This window comes from Aulostomus chinensis, chromosome 16 (assembly GCF_037954235.1).
Source record: "Aulostomus chinensis isolate RoL2024-O1b breed Wild chromosome 16, RoL_Achi_v1.0, whole genome shotgun sequence".
Taxonomy (NCBI): domain Eukaryota; kingdom Metazoa; phylum Chordata; class Actinopteri; order Syngnathiformes; family Aulostomidae; genus Aulostomus; species Aulostomus chinensis.
The window spans coordinates 12,959,875-12,978,134 of record NC_141335.1 but is presented as its reverse complement, the minus strand read 5'-3'; the positions used below and the strand labels follow the sequence as shown (position 1 = coordinate 12,978,134).

Below are 18,260 nucleotides of genomic sequence, written 5' to 3'. Positions count from 1 at the left end.
TCTTCGACCTCCTCTGCTCCAGTGTACGCCGAGCATCACACAGCATTAGATGCTGCTTCGTTTCCAAATTACTTTGTTTTTCAGGCAGTAATTAAAAAAAGTATATGAGAACATACTTGTTATTATTCATCTTTGAAAAAAAAATGCTGTCTATAGCTTCCTTTGAACAGTCTCCAGCCTGGTTTTAATTACGTTTAATTGGTCTCTTTATTACAACGTATCAACACAATCTCCGTGTCCAGCTGATGCACTCGGAACTGCTGGACCTTTCACTCTCTCTTTGAAATCACCACAAACATAGACACCACTCTTTACGCCTATCCCCACTGATTAAACAATCTTTTATACGATCACGAATAACCATCCCGCAGATGTTGAGTTCATCAAACGTCTCCCTAAAGTTTGTTAATATTGCCGTTGATTAGTAGTGGTGATAGAATCTCACACATCTTTCCTAAAGCACACGCATGCAAAAAACAAAAGTGTTTCATCACCTCGCGACTATTTTCTGAAGTTCAGTGGTGAAAATGGTATAATCACTTACATAGCAATATGGTATAATCACTTACATAGCAATATGGTATAATCACTTACATAGCAATATGGTATAATCACTTACATAGCAATATGTAGCACTTCCATCACTTGAGCTAGCTGGCAGAAGTTTACTCAATAAATAATTATTCACTCACAGAAATGCAATTTGTCTGATCAGGGTTTATGTTATTGACAAGGCCTTTTAAAAACATACTGGGTGGGAAAAATGATGGAGACAAAGAGTGCCACAAGGATAAGACATTCTGGGGGTTGACGCTAGTTTAACCATATTATGTTTATTGAACTTTCACTCTGCTATTACAGCTATGATCTTTGAAAGTATGAATAATGCCTCAGTATTTTAATTCTAAGTATTGTCTTCAGAGTTCATAAATAAAGGTTTAAATGATTATATATGTTAAGCAAGGTCTTAGGTTCTCCATCCTCATTCTTGCCTTTATTGAGTACATTGTAACTGACAAACCCCCCTCTTTTTGCAGGCTTTTTTGTGTTCCTTGGTACTCTGCTCCTGGCAGACGCTTCGGTCTCTGCTTCTCGTATCTTGCACTCAAGGCTGCTAGACAACATACTGCGAGTACCGATGGCGTTCTTTGACACCACACCCATCGGAAGGGTCGTCAACCGCTTTGCAAAAGTAGGACTTATTAATCAGCTTTCCAGTTATTCCCTTTTCTTTTGCATTCTTTCTTATTTAAATGCACAGCAAAGTTCAAGCAATATCAGACCTCAGCTTTGGAGCTGAATGTGTTGGACCACAGGAAGTCAGCTCTTGCTGACAAGGAGAAATCTGAGCACAGTTGCTAAGAACATACTCTATAGAACCTATTTCTGTGGCATGAATGAAAAATCTAAGGAACAATTACATTTAATTCAGGTGAAATGTATTTAAGATGGAGACTAATTTTCTCTACATTTGTCCAAAAGGATATTTTCACAGTGGACGAAGCCATTCCACTGTCCCTCCGCTCCTGGATCATGTGTCTGCTGGGTGTTCTTGGAACACTGTTCGTCATCTGCCTGGCTACTCCTTTTTTCACCATCATCATCATTCCTCTGGCTATTGTGTACTACTTTGTGCAGGTAAGCGAAATTCTATTTCAAACAACATGTGACGCAAGAAATAAAGTAGACTTGAACACACTCAGAGAGAGAGAGAGCACATACAGTACCAACGCTAAAGAGGCAACTCAGATACAGACTATGAACATGATGTCATCACAATCTGTTCTGTTCTTCTCGATCATAGACACAGGATGTGATGATTCTCTGAAGTTGAAACGTTCTGCTGTCCACCATTTTAGATGGACTCAAGGAATTCTGTAGAAATTCATCTATAATATATATAATGGCACTTCTTCCCATTAATGAACCAGAACATTTTAAAAGATCCAGAGTTGGTTCCTTGGATTATAACCTATTAAAATTCCTTCATTAGTTTTTGAGTTATCCTGCTAGCAAACCTGCTCATGCACAGTGATCACATGACCTCTTTGAAGGATTAAAGGAGAACATTTCTTCTTGGAAAGTAATAGAAAAGGAAATTTTACATAAATAAATCCAGAATAATTATTTTCTTTTTTCTCTTTTTCCAGCGCTTCTACATCGCGACTTCTCGACAGCTGCGTCGACTTGACTCGGTGTCACGCTCGCCGATATACTCACACTTTGGTGAGACGATGTCAGGTCTGTCGGTGATAAGAGCGTACGGCCATCAAGAAAGGTTTCTCAAGCACAATGAAGTCACAATTGATGAAAACCTGAAGAGCGTATACCCTTCGATTGTGTCAAACAGGTCAGATACTGGACGGCTATTACAGTATTCAAATCTAACACATCATCCCATCCAAGCACACAATTACCATCACGGGATTGATTGTGTTCCTTGAATGATGTTGCTGTTGAATTTGTGTGTTCATGTATATTTGTTTGCTCTCCAGATGGCTGGCCATTCGTCTGGAGTTTCTCGGAAACCTGGTTGTTTTTTTCTCTGCTTTGTTCGCCGTCATTTCCAGAGAGACTCTGAAGAGCGGCTTGGTCGGCCTGTCGATATCCTACGCTCTAAATGTCAGTCATTCAACACTCATCGAAATGTCCAAGACAATGATTGTGTTGTTGGAGATAATAATTACAGCTGTAAAGAAAAGGCTAAGTAAAACTAACATTCCTATCTGGCACTGGGTATTTTTAGGTCACGCAGACCCTCAACTGGCTTGTGAGGATGACGTCAGAGCTGGAGACCAATGTAGTCGCTGTGGAGAGAGTGAGTGAATACAGCCAGATTGAGAACGAGGTATGTTGATTTGAGAGCTTTACTGCTATTTTAAGGAAATGTCAAGTCAAATTTATTTCTTGAGTGTATATTGTGTTATATTGTATACAAATATTTGCCAGTGTCCTTCAGAAATCCAAAATATGCACAATGCAACAATCCCCTGAATGAGACAGGGATGAAAAATATATCAGTGAACATGTAAGTCAAAGAATAGATGTGATTGTTGAGCTTTTTTTCGAAAGGCTCACAAGTGGAGGCAGATCTTACGGCTGGTCACCGAGAAAGCAAAATGACCCCTGAGAGTTCTCTCCAGGTCAGCAGACCAGTGGGTCACAGACTAGTTATCCAGTTCCTGCTGTTTATCCAACGCTGAACTGTGGTGGCAGCTGACAAACAGTAACCTAGACATCAAGTGTATTTTGAACCCTGGATCTATCGCAGGACAAAGGGGGCAAAGACTCTTCCCAGTCAGTCTGTGCTTATTGCAGGTATCTCTCCGGGGCCAAGCCCAGCCACCCTGCAAAGGAAACTTACTTTGGCATCCGTGATGTCAAGCAGGACCATCCGTGATGTCAAGCAGGACCATCCGTGATGTCAAGCAGGATATCTTTAAAATGAACTCTAAAACTTATGGAGCCATTATGGGAATATTCTAACACTTGTGGGGACAAGTTAAAAACCTCCATCAACATGCGCGGTAATGAAAGCGTGATTAACTTTTTAGGATCTTTCAATGCTATCAGGATCTTTTTAATGTTTCAGCTGCTTTTCACCACCAAATCTGTTTCTCAAATTTGGCAACAGAACAATTTCAAGGTTTTAGGCTTTTTGTTAGTTGTTTTTTTTTTCTAATCTGCATTATTGTTTCTCAAAGGATGGCAGTGGGTGACTCTTGCCATGAATAGTGTCAGGGGATTAAGAAGGCAATAAAAGGAGAGCCACCTCTATTTTCTGGAAACAGTCAAATAGAAGCTGCGTAGCCTGAGGGCCGTTTGTTACATTCATGCAGCAATTATAGCTGGCTATTATCTGCTAAACACTGTAAGAAGATGGCATGCCTCCTCATGAGCCGCTCTGTGAGTATGGTCTCATTTGCACCTGCCAGAACAAAATCCCATCTTTTTTTTTTGTTGTTGTTTTTTTTTTAATTTGGACATGTTACTCACATTGCTGCTGAGATGTAAGAACTGGGCTCAGGAGTTAATGCGACATGTTTGCTTGTTGGAAGGATTTGTCCACAGTTCATTTTGAATTTAGTTTACATTTGGTGAAAGATGGATGATATGACACGGAACGAGAGATTAATTTTTGGAGGCAATCTAGATTAAATTCCAGGTCCATCAGATTGAATCAGTTTAGGTTAAGTGTATGTAAACATATTATACAAGGAAATGGAGCTCTGCTCTCTAAGCACTTGGACAAAAACACAACTAAAACAAGGACAAACAGTCATACGAAGTAAACATTTAAATATGTAAATATTTTAAATCACTTTATATTAATAAGCATTTGTATAACAAGTAGACATACTCCTATTGTGCAAGGTAATATGCTTTCATAAATATATATGTTACCAATTCTGTTACTACAATTTGGAGGTCAGTGAACCAAAACAAATTAGGAAAATAAATTTGAATTATTAACAAAAAGTATGCAATTAAATATAAAGTTGGAGAGTTTGAAGAAGGGTGTGAAGATCGAAGCGAAGTAAAATCTGGTCAACTGGACGTAAGTTTATCTTGAAGACGTTTCACCTCTCATCCGAGAGGCTTCTTCAGTTCTAGTGAAGAGTGTGGAAGAGTTGTATTGTACTGTATTGTATGCTATTGTACAATAGCACTGACCACTCCCACATAGGTTTATAAACTGGTGTTTCCACACTCTTCACTAGAACTGAAGAAGCCTCTCGGATGAGAGGTTAAACGTCTTCAAGATAAACTTACGTCCAGTTGACCAGATTTTACTTCGCTTCGATCTACGATGACCTGGATGAATGAGAACCTACACAGACAAGGGTGTGAAGGTTCTGCCTGTTTACTAACCTGACTAACTTTTCTTACAGAAGCATTGATACATACACTCATAGAGTTGATACCCGGGCGTTTACATCCCATTAGCCGACTTTTATTAGGGCCTGAGCCCAGAGGTACTCCGGGGCGAAGACCCTATTGTGTTTGCTCGACATGTGCGCCACTTCAAAGCTTAATTTGACCCCCTAAACACGCTCAAAAACTCACCAAATTTGGCACACACGTCGGCTCCGGTGAAAAATTCAATATTTTCAAAAAAAGAAAAAACAGCGCCATCTAGATAGAAATAAAACCCTGCCATGGCCTGTAGGAATGTCCTACAGACATGGGACCAACACCATTTTATTCGTCTCATCAAGACAGACAAATCATACACAGACACTCCAACAGGATGTCCACAATTTGGACACAAATGTCCAATTGTGGACAATTTTGCGCCCTGAGCAAACGCTATCTCCTCCTAGGGCGTTAATGGTATCGCTTCCAAAACCTAATACATGACTCTCCAATCTCTGCTGATCAACAGTTGTTGAATTTTTTTTATATAGCGCAAGCGGTTTGGATTTTATAAGCCCTCAAAGTGGGGGAGACACTTTTCACTTTACAATGGAAACCAATGGGGAACCTGTCTCCTCTCATGCGACATACCCTCAAACACTTGCGTCTCACGTCTAAACTAAAACTCCCACAGCTTCAAAAAACACACCACTGGATTCCTGACAAAAATCCCTACAACAGTACGGTATTATATTCCACTTTTGACCAACATATGCAGAGTTATTTGACTTTTACACACTAAAAATGTCCAAATCCTCCTCTGCTCTCCACTCTGACACAGACAGCAGAGAGCAGTGGGGGAGGGGTTCTTAAAGGGCCAGCTCTCAGCTCTGCTCTCTCTCTCTGCATCACACTGAGGCTTGTATCTCCAAAACTACAAGGCCCACTGATTTCATATGCAGACCGTTGGATTCGGGACAACTCCTGTGACCCGGCCGCGGGCGCGCGGAGGCTCAGGCCCTAACAAAGCTGCTTGCAGGTTTAATTAACACTGCTTTTTTTATTTTGCCCTTAATTTTCAAAAGTCTACTCAGATACGTTGGAAATGTTCCGTTTTCTATCTCTGTTTCCAGTTGTCGTTCACTGAACATTATGATTCATATTCTATTAAAAACTCTAGATGTTTGACAAAGTAATGTTTAGCAAATCAGTAGATGTGTTTAAGAGACACAGGTGTTGTATTTTTTGTTTATCTTGCCTTGTTCATTCATTCATGCTGTTCCTTTTTTTTACATGTTAAGAATAACAATGTTGTTGTTTTTTTGTACTTTGTGTAGCTTCTTTTTCCAGTTGAGAAGCACAGTTGCTGACAAATGTTAGAGCACCCTTCCACAAGATCATTGCAAAACATAACCCTACTTTCATAAAGGTCATTTTAAACAAATATTCCCTTTTTCAAATTGCAAGGTTGATGCTATTAGCACTGAAACAAGACCACTTTTGAATATAATTTATAAATATGGGACTTTGTCTTTAATATCATACCTGAAAAGCAATTTACTGGAGGTCTGGATGGAGCTCCTTGTAAAACACAAGATGAATTGACATCAGTTAGAACAGCTGCTGATTTATATGAATTTATGTTTTCAGTATAAAGTTGAATGGTAAAAATTAGCATTTTTTTTTAAACTCATGGTGTGTGTAATCATTATTTATTCAAGTTCTTTCAGTCTTTACCAGCCTTTTAAAGAGAACATCTTCTCTTCATGCTGTCCATAGCTCCTCACCTTGGGAAGCTAATGACATAAGATTATAGCGAGGAATATCTAATTATTTTAGCAAGTAGAGTTAAACTGGCCATTCTCCAGACTTTCTATCAACTATATATAACTTTAAGATTGATGCTGTGTTTTAGGAAGGATATGAAAACTTATTTTTAATCTAATCAATAAATGAGGGAATAGTTGGCTAAAATTGAAATGCCAGGATTTTTTTTTTTGAAATTTCCTAGAAAATTTATTTATTCACAATCCTTCTCTTTCATTATTCATTCTTACCTTTTTAACTAAAAGTTCTATAGCTACAATAAACCATATATTTGCGGACAAAGAAAAGCTTTTTTTTGTTCTTGATTCTATCTTACCACTTCAGAAAAAAAAAAAAATTCTAGTGGCAGATGTAACAGATGTATCACAGTTTACATCCCTCATATATGCCACTCATTTAGCATCTGTATTATATCCATCCATTCATCAATTTTCTAGACTGCGTATCCATTAAAAGCCACAAGGGGGCTGGAGCCTATCCCAGCAGCCTTTGTGAGAGGCGTGGTTCACCCTGGATAGGTTGCCAGTCCATCGCAGGGCCAACACATAGAGACAGACAACCATTCACACTCACAGTCACACCTACGCTCAATTTAGAGTCACAAAACAGAACTTGCTCATCTTTGGACTGTTGGTGGAAACTGGAGTACCCACACAGGCACAGGGAGTACAGTGCTAACCATTGTACCAATGTGCAGCCCATCATCTGTATAGTACATTAAAAAAAAAAATATATATATATATATATATATATATATATATGAATTATTTTATATTATTGTCTATAACAATACAATAACACCAGATCTTAACAGGGACCTGTGTGTTTCTAAAGGCTAAGTGGGCAACTGACACTCGCCCACCAGACACATGGCCTGAGGCTGGAAGACTGCAGTTTGAAAATTACAAGGTCCGCTACCGCCCCGGCTTGGACCTGGTGCTGCATGGAATCTCCTGCGACATCGGCAGCACTGAGAAGGTGTGTGTGTGTGTGTGTGCGCCTGTGTGTGTGGGTGAAGTTTTCATCATTGTTCATCAGCACACTGAAATATATTAGCTGATTATTACATGCACATACTTATTTGTTAGACTGCAAAAAAAATGGATTGATTACAGCGGGAGAGTATTAAGGCAAAAACAAACTAGAGGGGGAATATTTTTTTGTATTAGTCTGCATGACAAGAAATAAGGTATCGAATTGTGTCCTGTGATAACAGTATAGATTGCCAACATTTTGACCTCCTCTCAACAAGCAAAATTAAGTAAAAAAAACAAAAAAAAACAGCATCCATAATTTTTCAACTCCTATCCCTGGTGCTAATGCCCCTCAGTAGATCATATTTTAGATACTTGCAAATTTGTAATTTTGAAGGTCAGATCACTCAGGTGTGCACAGGGTCAAAGACTCAACAGGATGGTTCATATCGAGACTTCTTTATTTAAAAAAGACGTCTCGATCGGAATCTCATTTCGTGAATCTCCATTCCCTCTTAGTTTCCTCTTTCATGTAACTTTTTTTTTTTTAACCCTCGTTTCAGACACATTTTTTTGCAGTTTCTGTGACAGGTTGGTTTTCTTTGGACTGGTGAGACTTGAATGTCTCAGACATGGACAATAATAATAATAATAATAATAATAATAGTAGGGTATTCTTTACCCTGCAGCCAGTCAAGTATGTTTACTGTCAAAGTAGACAGTAAACATACTTGACTGGCTGCAGGGTAAAGAATACCCTTCTATTATTATTATTATTATTATTATTGTTATTATTATGCATGTGCCTTCAAATCAGAGAGCTAAAATAGTTACTACATACCTTGTGAGGGATGAAACCTTTCTTTGTGCCACCTATAGCTTGCCTTGAATTGACATGTTTTATTGTAGGTTGCACAAGCTCTAGGGACACTTAAATACTCCTAATATAAAGCCATTTGATTACAGGGTTATGTCACTGGTTCAAAAAGCTTTCCAATATTCTATGAAAAAAAATGTGCACAAGGGTATGGAAGTTTTATTTATAGTTTACTTCAAAACTTTTTTGCAATATCTAGAAGCAAGAGGACACGTAGTTAAACCAATATGAAGACATGTGCTAGTCTTTGTGTTTTACCGTTTATGTTAACATCAGATCGGTATAGTGGGACGCACCGGAGCCGGGAAATCAAGCCTTACCAACTGCGTGTTTCGACTCATTGAAGCTGCTGCGGGCCGTATCCTCATTGACAATGTTGATATTTCCACCATCGGCCTGCATGACCTCAGAAACAGGCTCACCATCATACCTCAGGTATATATTCAAAACACTCTAGCACTTTCCTGCCGTTCACTTCTAAACGGAGCACTGACCTATCCACCACTGTGGTTGTAGGACCCAGTGTTGTTCTCCGGGACCTTGAGAATGAACCTGGATCCATTTGACCGCTTCAGTGATGAGGACATCTGGAGGGTGCTGGAGCTGTCCCATCTGAAGGACTATGTGGCAGGGCTGCAGGAAGGGTTACAATATGAGGTCGCAGAGGGAGGAGAGAACCTCAGGTGGGTTCAATCTAGACAGAGAATATCTCAGATTATGTCAATGTACACCCCTCTGATAATGTGAAAATGCACCAAAATAAATCTTGAGTATGTTCGCTCAGTTGTTGTCAACATGAACACTTTCGTCAGTACATCTTAAATAAAAAGTTTAAGAATAAAATAGCATCTCCCCATTGTCCTGAGGTTGAAGTCATGCGTCCTTGCTGTAGTTTTTTCATGGAGTAAAGGTAGCTTTGCACTTCTAGCAATTCACCTATGGTTGAAAAATCATAAAAGCTGTGTTCCCTTGTAGATTTAGTCTTGCTGAACAAACATGTACTGTACGTCTCGGCTGAACTGAGTTTTCTTTCTCCATTTACCCAAAATCAGATGAAACAATCCCATTGGCTTTTGATGGAAGGAATCCATGGAAATGCTTAAATACAAATATACGTCTTCCTTGCCACGCTCATTTAATCTGCATGGCACCATGATATATGTGCTAAATTTGCAGGATTGATCATTTCTGCCCTGTACACACTCTTACAGTAGAAAAATGGCTGATGGTGATGGGGGACTTTTATATCAGCAGTTGAAAATATTGACATGTAGCACCACTACAAATATTGACATGTAGCACCACTACAAATATTGACATGTAGCACCACTACAAATATTGACATGTAGCACCACTACACCATCACTACATCAATGTATCGCAAGAGGAAGTATTGAAATTTATTAGAGTACTTATATTTGGCTTCATCCATACAGTACACAAGACGTGGTTAATGTGCACTTCAGTGAAAACAATCATCTTCCATCAGATGAAGTGTTAGGAAGAACAAATCCTATCTGAGCATGAACACCGAGAGAGATTAAAACCACATGTTCAACCTGTCTAAGCACTAATCTTTGTTATCCTGAGATAATTACATAAGCTTATGGTGGGTCAAATTACACAGTATTGAACCTAGCGAGGTGTCAGGTCATACCACCCACTTGGTACTTGGGTTTGTACCTGCAAATCTGAAAATAGAGTTGTGGTAAACAAAACAAAACAAAACTGCAGTATAATTAAATCATCTATGCACATTCTCTCTCTTTCCAGTGTTGGGCAGAGACAGCTGTTGTGTTTGGCTCGTGCCCTGCTGAGAAAGTCTCGTATACTAATCCTGGATGAGGCTACAGCAGCTGTTGACCTGGAGACAGATGACCTGATTCAGACCACCATCCGTCAGGAGTTCTCGCACTGTACTGTTCTCACTATCGCCCACCGCCTGCACAGCATCATGGACAGCTCCAGGTGAGTCAGTGTTCCCGATGATCATTGATGATTTGCTTCATTCGAATTTATGATACAATGTTTAATTTATAAATTAGGTGTGACCAAGCTTTCAGTGAATGAAGCCGAGTGAAATACCCCTGAGGAAAAAAAAGCCATGCTTTAGACAGCTCTGAACACTGCTTCGCCTACATTTTTATCTGTTTTAGCACCGTGCTATCATGTCTTCACATAATCATCTGTTGGCAGACATTTTTATAAAGAGACTGTTTCAGGTGAAATGGATCTTAAAGCAAAAGTAGCCCAGCACCATGACAAAAAGTTTAATAACACGACTACCACTGGGATGATTATTAATCTCTCACTTATAAATAATGATTCTGAGAGGAAAAAGAATGAAAGGTCATTTAGCTTCGACACCCTTCAAATTTAGTTACAGTATTCAAACTTCTGTCACTTTGTTGCCTTCATATCTTGAGAGAAAGAAGAATATCCTGAAAGTAGTGATGTAGATTATTCTTTTGGAATGCAATTGAGACATACATTGAGTTGAAAAAGTCTTCTTTTTTTTTTTTGCCTCCTGTCACAGCTACTGACAACGACACACCCCTTGATCTGTGGGTGGCCGACACTTGTCCATAGAGGATAGGTTGGATGTTACTGTGCAAAAACAATAAAGATAACAATAACAACGATACTGTGTGAACAAAAGTGTGAAAAGTTGGCTTGTCGCATAAGTTATTATTCAGAAAAGGCAAAGGTTCTTTCCATTGGCTTCAAAAATACTGTGATTATTAGAGATACAGGACAAAAGCAAGATGCAGATTGGTTGTGATAAATTTAGGTGTGGCGAGTCTTTTTGTGTATTTGTGAAGTGCATTGGTGCAGCGGTTAGCACTGTCACCTCACAGTAACAATGTTCCAGGTTCGAGCCCCCCAGCAGGTCTTTTTGTGTATTTGTATTTGTGAAGTGCATTGGTGCAGTGGTTAGCACTGTCACCTCACAGTAACAATGTTCCAGGTTCGAGCCCCCCAGCGAGTCTTTTTGTGTATTTGTGCAGCAAAATAGAGCAAACTAAAGACTACAGAGACAACATGGTTTCTGAAGGTGTTCTGCGGCGATGGGAGCCAGAGTGTGAGACACTGACCATTTCTGGGGCTGCTGTCAGATTTTGTGTTTAAGTTTTTTTTTGATTTAGTAATGTGGTTATTGGGGAGGAAATACTCCCCAAAGAACCAGGCTATGTTACAGTGAATTGTTTGTGTGAATGACAAAGTTAAGTTATTCAGTGTTAGGTCTGATGGTCAGGTGCAGTCACAGCTCAGAGATGCTAGTCAGGCAACATGCATCTTTACATAAAAGGACATATGAAAGGAATTCCTTTAATTCAGAGACTCCTTTGGCCTTGGATAGATGCTCAAACAGTTTTTTGATTGTGGAGGGAGGTCAAAGGTCACTCCATTCTTCTTTTGAAAAGGTTGTTTATTCACCAGGGGCAGATTTTATGAGTCGGTCTTTCACAGCAGTTCAGATTAAGACACTAAATGAATGAGTTTTGCTATGGTACATTAGAAGCAATTCTACTCTTCAATTCAAACAGTATTTCTTTGTATCCTGTTTACCTGAAGGTAAAAGAAAACTACAGTATGGAATAGTACAGTCTTCCAATACTTGGTGCCTACTGGCTCCTGTTTCTACAATTCTACAACTCTACAATTTCATTTAGCAGACGCTTTTGTCCAAAGCGACGTACAACACAAGCAAGAATTTAGACTTAATTAAGGAAAAGTCCATAGGAAGCGCAAAAGTGCTTCAGTTGTGATTTGGTCACGGGTACTGCCATCTAGTGGCAGAAGAAGTGTCGCCCCCCCCCCCTCCCTTTTTTAAAAATTTTTTTTTTGACAGACATACAACATTACACAACACAGTTAGTGCTACATAATCACTAAGTGCTGGGTCTTGGACCCTCTAACTTATTCTACCCCCACAGGACAAAGAGGAGAAGAGTCAGGTTAAGTGCCTAGGTGCTCTCTGAACAATTGAGTCTTCAATTGTCTCTTAAAAGTAGAAAGGGACTCAGCAGAACGCACAGAGTTCGGTAGTTCGTTCCACCATTTGGGAACAACAGAAGAGAAGAGTCTGGCTAGAGATTTGGAGCAGCGCTGGGCTGGAAGCACCAGGCGTCTTTCGCATGCAGAGCGTAGTGGGCGAGAAGGAGAGTAGACCTGGATCAGGGATTCCAGGTAGGCTGGAGCCGTTATTGTGATTGTTTTGTAAGCCAAGAGAAGTGCCTTGAATTTGATCCTGGCTGCCACTGGAAGCCAGTGAAGAGAAACCAGCAGCGGGGTGACATGTGCCCTTTTTGGCTGGTTGAAGACCAGACGTGCTGCTGCATTCTGGATCATCTGCAGAGGCTTGAATGAGCATGCAGGGAGGCCTGCCAGAAGAGAGTTGCAGTAGTCAATGCGTGAGATGACAAGAGCCTGAACCAGAATCTGTGTGGTCTGTTGGGTCAGGAAGGGTCTGATCTTCCTGATGTTGTAGAGGGCATAACGGCAAGACCGAGAAACTGAGGCCACATGAACCTTAAAGGTCAGCTGGTCATCAATCATGACATCCAGGTTTCTGGCTGAGTTTGTGGGCACAAGTAGGCTCGAGTCAAGTTGGACACTGACCTGAGGCTGAACAGATGGACAAGCTGGAAAGACCATAAGTTCAGTCTTAGAGAGATTCAGTTGAAGGTGGTGTTCCTTCATCCATGTGGAGATATCAGCCAGACACACTGCTATACGATCTGAGACCGTTCTGTCATCAGGTGGAAAAGAGAGGAAAAGTGTGGCGGACTCAGAGAGTGCAGCTGGGGTAGCAGTGTTTTCTGGGCGTATCCATGTCTCAGTCAGGGCTAGGACCTGAATGTCTGAGAGTTTCATCAGTGAACTGATGAATTCTGTCTTATTGACTGCGGACTGACAGTTCCAAAGACCAGACGTGACCAAGTGTGGGCTGGGACCACTTTCTGGGAGTGCGGACAGGTTTTGCGGATTGCGTTTTCGGTAGACTGTGCGTTTTTTCCGATTGCCAACAATGACCGGGATGTGTGTGGGACAAATTGTGCGATAAACTTTCATTGTTACTGCTGGGCTAGCATTCATCTCAGCATCCATTTGGAGGAAAAAAGGCATCTAATCAACTCAAGCTTTCTTTACTCACAGGAAGACACACTGATGACTAATACTGATTATTATCCTTACTTTAACCTCGACTGTTTGCTTCCACCCTGATGTTCAAATATGTAAGCATGCAACCAGCCATCATTAAGGTTGGGAGTCTGTCTTCTATTCCAACCAGTAATGATATGGACACTGCTCATGGATTGTTTGTTGTTTTTTTTTCCTATGGTCTTCCTCCACAGGGTAATGGTGCTCGATGCTGGTAAAATAGTGGAATTTGATTCTCCGAGCATCCTGCTGGCCAAACAAGGCCATTTCTACGCCATGGCAAAGGATGCTGGGTTAACACAAGGAGAAACCACAGCTCTTTGAATTTCACTCCTGAGTGTCCGGGGGGTTAATGCATACATTGCTTTTGACATTTGATTTTAGAGGTTGGATTATGCTTTGATATATGGAAAAAAATACCACCACATTTGTATGTATAGGAAGAGATATCAAATAATCGTATTCTGTATGTAAATAATTGTTGTATGTGAACACCTATTAAAAAAATGCTTTATCCGAGATTATGCTCAGCCTCTTTTTCTGAAGATGAAACTTGAGATGAAAATGTATCTTCTGGAGCACAGATCTGGAAGGTGATCAGGGTGATTTCTAGAAGCATAAACATTCTTTTGTATATTCTTTTGTACATGGAGTCATCCATCCATCCATCCATCCTCAACTGCTTATCCAAAATTGGGTGATGGGGTTAGCAGCTCCAGCGGAGGACCCCCCCCCCCCCCCCCCTTTACCCTGGCCACATTGACCAGTTCCATCTTGGGGATCCTGAGATGTTTCCAGGCCAGTGTGGAGATGTAGTCCCTCCAACTGGTCTTCAGTCTGCCTGGCAGCCTCCTTCCATGGATGAAAGGAATTTGATGGAGAATCATCAATGAAGTCCAAAAATATACCACTCAAAACCATCTTGCAAATGGCTTAAAAGAGTCCTCTGGATCTAAAGTTTGACCAAGATTCCACCCAAAAGTTAATCACTGTTTCCTTGTACATAACTACTTCGAAGGTCATGAAGATCCAGCCATTCATTTTTGAAAAACCATGCTGCTAATGAACAACAGATGTCACAGCGCCTTCCTCTGCCAAGCAGATCCAGATCGATTCCAAAATCTAATCAATCCCTTAACAAAGGTTCTATCATCTACCAAATATGTGTAGTGACACCCACAGCTGTGATAAAGGTCCCTTTGAACCCTTGGATGCATTTGGTGGACAGACAGCAGTAATCTCCACAAACCCTCTGATAGTTGTTCTCATGGTTATGGTCTGGTTAGTTGACCAAAGAAACAAATTATTATCCATAAATCATGCACTTGAATCAAGGTTCAGGCTCAGAGCTCCGAGGTTTTTACAGTGGTGTTAACTGACACCCCACTACACTTCATCCACAGGTAGAACAGGCCAATAGGACCACTGTCTGAGGAAGCTTTAATATCTAAAGACATGGCTGATGGTGCTGTTGGGAGAGCAGCTCACCGTGGTCCCTTGAGCGACTTAATTGCTTGTACTTTCTCTCAGGCTTTTATCGATTGGTTTAGGATGACCTCTGTGTATTTGTTTCTATGTTAGTGTATGTATGTAGGACAGAGAGTGAGAGAGAGATAGAGAGAGAGAGAAAGAGAGAGAGAGAATGGGAGGGAGGGGACCTGAGAGAGTCAGTGGCAGAAGGAGGAAGCCAAACCATAGAGATTGTTCTTGCCTGAGAGGAGAGCTGTTGGTATCATTTCTGCATTTTATCCTCCAAAAGGTGAGTCTCCACATCAGTCATTTTCAACAATAGGGGCTCTTATCATTTGAAATGTGCAATGTTTTGGTCAGAGACGTTACTAATGTTTGCCAGGTAGTCTGTAATTAGACAGTATGAAAAATGTCCCAATCCTGTTTTCATCATTTCAGGTCATTTAGTTGAATTAAATGCTTGATACGCAGGTTATGCCCACTTGTTTGGACAAACGTCTAATCTTTAAGATGCTGTTGATATAATGCGATGTGAGCATGCAACAGGTTTCTGAGCAATCACTGATTTGAAGCTTAAAATTCAATATGTACATTGCTTTGTAAAGTGTAGCATTATATCTACTGATCCACTGTTAACATGTGTGTATAGTTATTTATTTGTTTGTTTGTTTGTTTATTTATGTGGAAGCAGAAAGCACATATTTGATTGCTCGCTGCAAACACCGCATCCCTAAGGTGCAGAATTATCCTTCTGAAAGACATTTTCTTTTTTTTTCCCCTCGTAGAACTAGGAGTCAGTTAAATGTTTATTAATGAGAGAGAAATGGCTGCAGGTGTCAATCTGCTATATATTTTTTGACAGGCATTATACTGGAATTAATGACAATTGTAAAACTCAACTGAAAAAAATTGATTACTTCTCAGTTAATCATATGGAACCTGGAAATGAAACTCTTTCTCTTTGGGAATCTCGGACTCCAACCCATTTCCTGAAGGTATAGATGATTTTTCTCTCTTTCGTGGCTTTTGTTCAGCTGTCTCATCATGAACCTGTCGGAGCAGATCTTCTTCTTCAGCTGTAAGGTCAGTCCAAGTGAGACGCAACCACAGCTCCACATCAGTGTCACCAAAAATGAACCGCTGACCATCGCTGTCCCCATGACCATCTTCTACAGCATCATCTTCCTGTTTGGAGTATGAACATTCCCTTTCCTACTCTTGATGAATGATTTTTCCGACTTATACCGCACTGACTCTTGCATCCTGATGCTCCGCAGGTGATCTTCAATGGCGTCAGCATGTTGACCCTCCTCATGGATGTTCACATGAGAGTCAGCGCCATTCGCTTCTACCTTCTCAGCCTGGTCATATCAGGTATACATCCCTCCTCCCATAAACCTTAAGAAGGACCAGCGCTGACAATACAGTGTAGAGAAAAAGTTGTTTAACCCGAGGTAATTGAATTGATTCATTAAGTCACTTTGGAGGAAACAAAACAGTTGCTTGTAGATGCATGCTGCCGCAAAAATGTGGCTTCATCAAACATGATGACTCCTCAGGAGAACAAAATACGGACTTAATGAAAGGCAGCAATATGTTTCCTGAATACCAATTTCTATTTTTGTTGTCATTTAAAGGTTTGATTTCCCAAAATCTGGGGAAAAAAAAAAGAAAAAAAAAGGTGACACTCTGGGCAGGGTGTAACAAGTGGTTATAAATGATTGCGATAACATGGCATGGCTATGCTTTGAAGCAATTTTTCTTTGTTTTTTTTTTTTTGTTGAGGCCCCACTTTAAAAAAACAAAAAATCTTCACACACAACCTGATTAACAATAGCCTCTATCTATAAATCATGAATATCTGTGCATAAATTAATGTTTTTGGAGGGGTCAAATCAAATCTTTTGTTATTATAAAATGAGGCCATATAAATGTTTTTCCTGGCTCTTCATCGTTTTCCTCTTATATTTTAAGCACTCCGTATATCCACTGGACATTCCTGCTCAAGTCAATTCTCCAAAATCAGAGAATCATTTTTATGAAGGACATGCCTCTTGTTGAAACTTCTTTTTGAAAAGTGTCATTTACTGTAATATCAGTACGGTGTGATACAGAGGGCAGGCTTGAGTATACGCAGCTTTTAGCGTTACATTCCAGTTGAATGTACAAGAGGATAAAAACCAACAAGCTCTCTCATGCGAATAAAAGTGTGCTGCAGATATGAATTTTATAATTCTCAGAGAGAAATTATGCTCATGAATCAAGATAAAATTCCAATCATTGAAAGGATTAATCAAAACTTCTATGAAAATTTGTGTTCTGAATTGGAATTAAGAAAAATAGAACATGCCAGATGACATTTCACCTTCATTTGATTGATATCAGTGAAAGGATCCTCATTTCTCTTTGCTTTGCAGACATTCTGCAGCTGTTGACCATCCCAGTGACGTTATACCGCTACTACTGGGAGAGCTACCCATGGCGTCTGGGTCCAGCAGTATGTAAGGTCTACTTCATGGTCCGCCAAGTCTACTGTGCCACCACGAGCTGGGTTATCATGGCCTTCACCACTGAGCGTTATGCTGCCATTTGTCACACCATGTGGTCCATCTCCAGCCTCAAGGTTGAAATTATTCATCACGAATATGTTCTTTCTTTAATCCACTGCCAAACATTGAATGTTTAAGTTCATATATATTCCCAGAATGAAGTGCCCAAATGAAATTTAACATAAAAACGACTGTCATCGGCCATATTTGCGTTTGATTATTCTTTCATACTTGTCCTCTGGCCTTTCTTTCCAACAGAAGTCTCGGCTGCCGTGTCTTCTCTCTGTCTGGGTAATTTCTCTGGCCTCGGCAGTGCCCTTTGCTCTAGTCTACGACCAGGCTCGCGCCTGCATCCTGGACTACACAGCTGCTAAACAAGAGGACGCCATCCATGTGTCCACCATGTGTGAGATGACAGAGCCAGACCCTGCACACATCTACAAGGGAGCTTTACTCTTGAGAGCAGCCTTCTTCTTTGTGGTGAAGTGTTTATTTAAGACATCCTATCTGCACATCATCAGACTCAAGGACTAAACAAGC

General features: G+C 40.3%; 2 protein-coding genes across 2 annotated transcripts in view; both read left to right on the top strand.

The window, feature by feature from the left end:
* The window catches only part of abcc2 (ATP binding cassette subfamily C member 2), a 28,632-nt gene extending 14,412 nt beyond the window's left edge, over positions 1 to 14,220 (top strand). The window contains exons 23-32 of the mRNA XM_086181513.1: positions 1,038 to 1,192; positions 1,483 to 1,638; positions 2,151 to 2,350; positions 2,496 to 2,622; positions 2,747 to 2,848; positions 7,519 to 7,662; positions 8,812 to 8,970; positions 9,052 to 9,218; positions 10,309 to 10,503; positions 13,896 to 14,220. Coding sequence (XP_086037639.1) covers positions 1,038 to 1,192; positions 1,483 to 1,638; positions 2,151 to 2,350; positions 2,496 to 2,622; positions 2,747 to 2,848; positions 7,519 to 7,662; positions 8,812 to 8,970; positions 9,052 to 9,218; positions 10,309 to 10,503; positions 13,896 to 14,025 — 1,535 coding nt within the window. The 3' untranslated portion in view covers positions 14,026 to 14,220. The remainder of the gene's footprint in view (positions 1 to 1,037; positions 1,193 to 1,482; positions 1,639 to 2,150; positions 2,351 to 2,495; positions 2,623 to 2,746; positions 2,849 to 7,518; positions 7,663 to 8,811; positions 8,971 to 9,051; positions 9,219 to 10,308; positions 10,504 to 13,895) is intronic.
* Positions 14,221 to 15,427: 1,207 nt separating this feature from the next.
* LOC147247547 (pyrokinin-1 receptor-like) lies at positions 15,428 to 18,254 on the top strand. The gene is made up of 5 exons (XM_086181323.1): positions 15,428 to 15,460; positions 16,206 to 16,365; positions 16,449 to 16,545; positions 17,589 to 17,794; positions 17,979 to 18,254. The coding sequence occupies exons 2-5, from the start codon at positions 16,216 to 16,218 to the stop codon at positions 18,252 to 18,254; spliced, it is 729 nt and encodes a 242-aa protein (XP_086037449.1). The 5' UTR covers positions 15,428 to 15,460; positions 16,206 to 16,215.
* Positions 18,255 to 18,260: the final 6 nt, after the last annotated feature.

What these genes read in the sequence shown, in the direction of transcription:
- LOC147247547 (XM_086181323.1), top strand. Translation starts at nt 16,216, where the DNA reads ATGAACCTGTCGGAGCAGATCTTCTTCTTCAGCTGTAAGGTCAGTCCA. An exon ending in GCATCATCTTCCTGTTTGGA is followed by an intron (nt 16,366 to 16,448) that starts GTATGAACATTC and finishes GATGCTCCGCAG; the next exon opens with GTGATCTTCAATGGCGTCAG. An exon ending in GGTCCATCTCCAGCCTCAAG is followed by an intron (nt 17,795 to 17,978) that starts GTTGAAATTATT and finishes TCTTTCCAACAG; the next exon opens with AAGTCTCGGCTGCCGTGTCT.